Source organism: Euprymna scolopes, chromosome 3 (genome assembly GCF_053919585.1).
Source record: "Euprymna scolopes isolate OS-2025 chromosome 3, ASM5391958v1, whole genome shotgun sequence".
NCBI lineage: Eukaryota > Metazoa > Mollusca > Cephalopoda > Sepiida > Sepiolidae > Euprymna > Euprymna scolopes.
The window spans coordinates 85,895,941-85,903,249 of NC_136484.1; the positions used below are offsets into that span (position 1 = coordinate 85,895,941).

Below are 7,309 nucleotides of genomic sequence, written 5' to 3' on the forward strand. Positions count from 1 at the left end.
TACTTCGCTTATTCTTATGTTTTGATTAACACCCCCACCTCACCCCCGCCCGAGCACACACACCTCCAAATACTCGGGCAACGCCAGGTACCCCCCCTAGTATAATATAAATTGAAATCTTGTGAATCTCCATTCATCAAAATATATTATGGCTTGTAAAAGGTCAACTATTTAAATCTTTGATTTAGATTTGACAGAAATAATCATTTTCTTTGTGACTCTTGACCTTTGATGGGAATCAGGAAGCTTTTTGTGAGCATTTAAATTTTATTTTCCAAACTGTTTGCAAAAAAAAAAAATCAATGTTACAGTTTTTTTAAGTAAAGCTGTGTATATACAGCTATTGTATAAAATAAAGTGTGTGTGTGTGTGTGTGAAAGTTTGTTTCCTATGGATTCGAAAATGCCTGATTTTTATGAAATTTCACATGAATGTACTTCATGTGTCTGGGAGTGTTCTTACGTAAGTTTTGTATCAGTTTTGTATCATTTGATAAATATCAAAAATTGATAAAATCCGATTAAGAGAGGAAGTTTGATTTTGACTTAACACTTTTCTACAACCTAACATCACAAGTGCATTTGAGAAGTTTCATCACTGCACAAGTAGAAAGGCTCAGCCTATAAAATCAACCATAAATTCTTTTATAAGGGTACATTCGAAAGGAAATGTAAAAGGATCTAAGTGTCAATCCTTGGCCACAGGACCAAATGTGATCCTTTCCTTATGGTTAGTCTTTAATAGTGGTCGGGTGTTCTCTCACTCACTTCTTGAATCAAGGGTTAATATGCTGTCCGTTCTGTAGCACCAGTCATTCACTGAAAAGTTAACTCAATGTGTCGTCACTCAGGTGACAAGAGACAAAATCAGCTTCAGAAAAAAAAAGCAAACTTTGTTGGGTTTTTTTTCTACTCTAATTATTCAGTCCAAAAAATGTTTAAAATTTCTTTTTACAAGTTTGTGATAATTCTTTTCACAGACTCTCAAAATTTCTAATTTTTCCTTAGTTGATGGGTGGCAACAGGCAAGGGGGAAGAGCAGCGAACTCAGCTTGACAGTTTCAACTCTACTCAAAGAAACTTAATTCCAACGGGCAAAAATTGCTTGTGCAATTGCTTTAATAACTGTGGATGGTTTGGGGTCTGAGGGATTTTGTGCCCCCCTTTCGGCCAATCATCTCTTACTTCATCCCTCAACGTGGCCTTCTCTGGTTGGTTAATTAGCCAACATATCCCTGAATATTGATTAGGGATCTTTTCCAAAAGAATTGTGTGAATCATATCATTCACACATTTTAGGGGTCAATCCCCTGACATCAAGCCATATCCGGCCTTACATGAAGACAAAACATAACTGGTTTTGTTTTCACAATTTCCTACACCTGCGATCAGAAAGTTGTGTCATTATTAAATTTTAACTCGCTTTTGTATTCAATATATTAATTCTCATCAGGTCATCAGCTGCTGTCCGGGAGAGCTTTCACACAAAAGCTTCAATCTGGTGCCAATTTTATCCTTTAAGGGCGCCATTTTCACTCCCCCCCCCCACCAAGGGATTGGGTCACAGTACTAGCATGCAGAAGTTTAAATGTAATGTGAACAAACATATTGCTGCATAATTCCCCATCCAAATTGCTCCCCTATAAATCTGACAATATACCTTATTTGGAGATAATAAAGAAAAAAAAAAAAAAAAAGAATTGATAATATCTACCATGAAAAGAATATTAAGAAGTTGATGATTTGAAAGTAAATATCAATCATATAGTTTTAAATATAGGTCAGTTCTGATTAGCTGTAATACACATTACAATGCTATCAATATCTCATATCATACACCACACTATAAGCATCTTGTCTTGTTGGCAGGTGTGCAAATATGGCTGACTGTAACCTGCGGAGCAGTTACTCCCCCACCTTTGAAATAGTCACCTGTTGGCCATTGGTGATGACTCGTGATGGATACAGGTCGCTCCAAATCCCAGGATTTCCATTGTTTATTTTTGTTTGCCTGGATATAGCTTAGGTCACCTTTCCCGGAACCGACTTATTGTTGTTTTGATTGCCTGAGATTTCCATTGTGTTCTTCCTGCTTGCCTGGACACAGTTTGCCCGCACCTCTCCTTCACACTAGTTTTAAATAAAAACTTTTAGTCCCAATTTCTTCATTGGAAAACACTTTTACTTGTAAGTCACTTAATCTGTTGCAATCCATGCATTTACTTGCCTCTCCACGAGGGAAAAGTTAGACACAAGGTCGGTTTTTAATGTGGAGAAAATCAAACTCCCCAAAAAGGACACTCTGGATAGGAACAAAAATTAAAATTGTCTCAGTCTAGAAGGATTTCTCTTCCACTGACCAAGGACAGAAAAGATGAAGTATTGTATCAGAACATATACTACACTTTGTGCCTAGCCAAAAGTTTGTTTCCAAGTGCCTTAATATTATTGTAGAGATCATCAATTGTTTACAATGGAAAAACTGCTTTGTGGGTTTAAAAAGAAAAGTCTTAAAAAAGAAAAATGTTCCGAATATGGAATCTAGTTTTTAGTTTCAAATTAATTTTACTACTTATTTATGTTATCAAAAATGTACTCCTTACTGTTAGTCTTTATCCAAGAAAAATGTGTTTGTTATTTTCATAGAGTTCAGACATATTCATTATACGATGTATCACCCCTTCCTTTTTGATTATTTATATTTTATGTATTAATATTATTTACTTTCTAATATTTTTAGAATGTATTATAGTTTCATCTAAAAATATATACAAATTAAAAATATTTATTTTTATAATGTGTGTTTATTTATATATATATATATATATATATATATAGGGAGTTAAAGGATGAGAATAAAATCAATTCTTTAAGATGAGATTTATCAGGAATATACAAAACTTAACAAAATGAGTCAATAAAGAGAAAATGAAGGTATAAAAACTATATATATATATATATATAAAGAGAAAGATATTTATCCATTTATTTAATAAGGGTATATATCAATTAGGGGTGCTGGGTAAGTAGGAACTCGTTATACCATGGTATTTCGAAACCTAATGCTTTTCATCAGAAGAGTAAAAAAGATTCTAGGTAACATAATAGGGATGTGACGTGTAGCATTATTTTTATTTTTTATATTTTTTATTTTTATAGTTTTTTATTACTACTAAGGTTTTAAAATAGCATGGTAAACGAGTTCCTACTTACCCAACACCTCTAATTGATGTATACCCTTATTAAATAAATAAATTTATATACATATCACTATATAGTTTTTATACCTTCATTTTCTCTCTTTGATTCATATATAGATATATATAGATATAAATAGTGTCGTGGAACAACAGTGAAAATAAGAACAATCAAGTCGAGGTTCGGTTAAGGAACAAGTGTATTAGCAATAATGTACAAAGATAGGAAAGCGTGCATATTTGCTGGGCACTCGGCAAGCAGTTGAAGTGTAGTTGCATCTCTTTCACCAGTGTTGGAATTACTAGCGCTATTTATAGTGCTAATCGGTGTAAATTCTTCTGTTCAAGGAAGGCCGGTATAACAGATAGTTATTAGAGTATATGTATTATTTATGTATATTTATACATTTGTACATTAGGAGCAAAACAAATTATTGAGGCCGTTCAAAGGAACCATATTGTTCTCTGTGATAAAGGAGGAGTGTAGTTTTTAATATATAATGTAGGTAGGTATATTGCATATCTGCCATAGTGGGTTTAATGTATGTGGACAGTATGTGTGTTTAAACTCTGGGGGGAATATAGGGGAAAGTTACTTGAAAGGAGTTTCTTATTTAATCATATGTGTAGATGTGTTGTAGCTGGGGGGGGGGGTACATGAGACAAGGGGTTTATGCTATGTCGGTATTTTTTGGCAGGGTTATCTGAAACCATAATGGCACTTAAAATTGATATAAATTATTAGGAGTAATATTATGATAATTAATGTGAGGGGATTAATTTTTCACAATATAGCTGAGAAGGTGATCTATAAAGTGTAATTGTTTGAAATTTGGTTGAAAAATGAGTGAGCGGTGAAGCTTTAAAGCAGTTCTGAATGACTAAAACTGCCATCTAACCATACATTCAAACACTAAAACACTACCATGTTTGAATGATAAAGAGTCAAGTGACAGAAAGAAGTAAAATTAAATAAAAAGAAATAGAGATAGATAAATAAAATAAATATAGAAAAATAGAAAAAAATATATAGAAGGATATCAAATGAAATGAAAGTACGATTAGTGAGAGCTTATCCAATTGGAGAACATTCTTTAATGCCAGGACATGTAATGCCAGGCCTTTAATGAGGTCCTTATTGGGTACAAGGCAAGTAACAAAATATTTTTTTAAGAAACCAAAACAGATAAATATAAGTTCTTTTGTGAGGAAATTGAATTCATCCAATTTTGATCGTGATTCAAAGAAGCATGTTATTGATGGTTGTAGAAAAATTGCAAAAATATAAAGAAAAAATTTACTACTCTCTGTAGCAAGATAAAAGATTTGGAATAGCCATTAAATCCAGGGTGTAGATTAGTATTTCACATTTATCATTCCTGGAGTGGAAAATAAGTTTTCTTTGATAGATGGTGCAGGTGTTTCCTGTGTTTCTTTTGCATGTGCAAATAATGATCCTAGTGAAGAAATAGTTACTTGCAAGAATAAATTTTAAATGTAGACAAATCGAGGCATCCAGTGTTTTCACTGAATGAGAGGACGTGTCTTTACAGAAAGGACTAGATAAGTCAAAAGCTGGGGAAAATAGGCAACCCGCCCCCCTGAGTAGAGGTGGGGTTAAGAGTGTGTTAGAGGTCAGTAGACAGGAAAGGCAATGGGCGTTAAAGTTTAGGTCTGTTTTTCTAGGGGAATAGACATTGAGACTTTCTTTTTTATATCTGGTGTGCTGTTTATGATTGGAGTGGATGACTTTGGTAGTAGGTGTGAGAGTTTTATAATTTCAGGTTTAAGTGGGTCCAATCTATTAATGATTAATGTTTAATTTTATAAGAGGGTGACAATTGTGGGGTTCTGTTTTTAGGGGAAGGTTAAATTCACTCGGGGGGGGGGGGGGCAAGATGATGTTTTCCGGTATTAGGGTGATATTTCTATTTTGTATTTAAAAATGAATGTCGTGATGGAGAGAGTAAGTAAAAAAAAAAAAAAATGGGCGGGGATCAGTTGTCAGGTTCTGGGTGCTAGGCTTTGCAAGTGAGAGAGGTTAATTAACTGTTTATAGTATTGGAGAGAGTTGTAATTAAGGAGGCAGGTGGGATTTAAGTCAGTTGGTTGATCTTAAGGGTCCTGGTTTGGGGATGGTTTATCAGCAGAGTTTAGGGTATTTCCATGTTTAAATTTTCTTTTGTACCTACAACAGTTAACTATCTCTGATTTAGAAGTGAGAATATTTGATTTTTCTGGTCCTGTTATAGTCTCCGTGGCCTCTGCGTTGCAAAGGAGGCAGTATTTTGAACCCGGGCTGTATGATTAGGACTTTCTTAATATTTTCCATTTTAACGAGACATTGGTTATTTTCTTTCCAGTTTTTTATTACTACTAAGGTTTTAAAATAGCATGGTAAACGAGTTCCTACTTACCCAACACCTCTAATTGATGTATACCCTTATTAAATAAATATATTTATATACATATCACTATATAGTTTTTATACCTTCATTTCCTCTCTTTATTGATTCATATATAGATATATATAGATATAAATAGATAGTGTTGTGTCGTGGAACAACAGTGAAAATAAGAACAATCAAGTCGAGGTTCGGTTAAGGAACAAGTGTATTAACAATAATGTACAAAGATAGGAAAGCGTGTATATTTGCTGGGCACTCGACTAGCAGTTGAAGTGCAGTTGCATCTCTTTCACCAGTGTTGGAATTACTAGCACTATTTATAGTGCTAATCGGTGTAAATTCTTCTGTTCAAGGAAGGCCGGTATAACAGATATAGTTATTAGAGTATATGTATTATTTATGTATATTTATACTGAAGTTTTTTTTATAGCTTTTGATTTGCTCTATTTGGATAGATTTGATATGACTTAAAAGCATTAGGATTGTGGGCCATTGCTTTATTTAATTGTCTAAATATTTTATTTTGATCACCACTTTAATCATTCTTATTACTAAAACAGAAACTGAGGATCTATAATCTATTGATTCAAGTAATGCAAGCTGATCATATATGCTTTGAGGCCTGTTTGAAAAATCTGTACATTTTTATAAATTTACTTGTATGTCAGGATTTGAAAGAATCAGCCATGAATTTTTACATATATCTTCTGTTTTTATTTCAATTTCCTTTCAAATATGATTATCCTATCACAGCATGAAAATTATTTACATATAGGAAATTTATCAGGGAATATTGAATAATTGGACCAAGATAAATGTCCTAAATTGTACTACATGTTAATGTCACATCATTATTGACACAGACTATTGTATCAACAAGCCTAATTTAAATTCTTTAAAAGTTGTTATGGAACATAATACCTCTTGTAAATAATTTATTCAAGACAGATTGCTATTTTCTCTATAGCTGGAGAGAATTAAGGAGTATAACTTTTTCAATTGTAGAAACATTTAATTTTGTTTGTGTTTGTATGGTTCGAAAAGTTTTACTTGTAATATTTTCTCCAGCTATGGTGAAAAATAGTAATTCATCTTTCAAAGATCGTGTCTAATAATTATTCTGTTTTAGTATAAATTAAAAGCCGAGGTGTTGATATATTGTAAAAGCGACAAATAAAACACTTGCCCTCTCACCATCATGAGGAAATGACGCAGAGTCAAAAAATAACAGACCTACACCTGTGTATTCTCTTGATTTCTGTCCATTGAAAATCTACACATTAATGATTTTATTTTTTAATCCTTTCTTTTTCCTTTACAGAAAAAGAAACTAAAGCCACAAAATCCTAAGGAGAAAAAGATTTTCTCTTTGTGTGAAGAAAGAAGATTAGAGAGAGGTGTCAAGAAATTTGGTCATTCTTGGTCTTTAATTTGGAAAAAGTATCGATTTGGACCAGATAAACTTCCTGAAGATCTTCGTTTAAAGTGGAGAGTACTAAATAAATAGTTTCTCTTTCTTTTTAAAATGTGTTTATATACTTCTACCTATTTATCCTAATATTGCTTTCTTTCTTTTTTTTTTTTTTTTTTTTTTGCAACATGTATTTTACCTTCATCTAAGGTATATACAAATATGTTGAATCCTTTATTATTTTTATGTAACTTCAATGGAGTTGTCTGCTTAATAAAAAAGTTATTTTCCAAA

The 7,309-nt window shown here is 32.6% G+C and overlaps 1 protein-coding gene across 2 annotated transcripts in view; it reads left to right on the plus strand.

Annotated features, from left to right (window-relative positions):
• LOC145256897 (telomere repeats-binding bouquet formation protein 1-like) overlaps nt 1–7,309 on the plus strand; it is a 199,075-nt gene extending 191,766 nt beyond the window's left edge. For both annotated transcript variants that reach the window (XM_080115613.1, XM_080115615.1), the window contains one exon: nt 6,926–7,309. In XM_080115613.1, the coding sequence (XP_079971739.1) occupies nt 6,926–7,111 (186 nt within the window). In that variant the 3' untranslated portion in view covers nt 7,112–7,309. The remainder of the gene's footprint in view (nt 1–6,925) is intronic.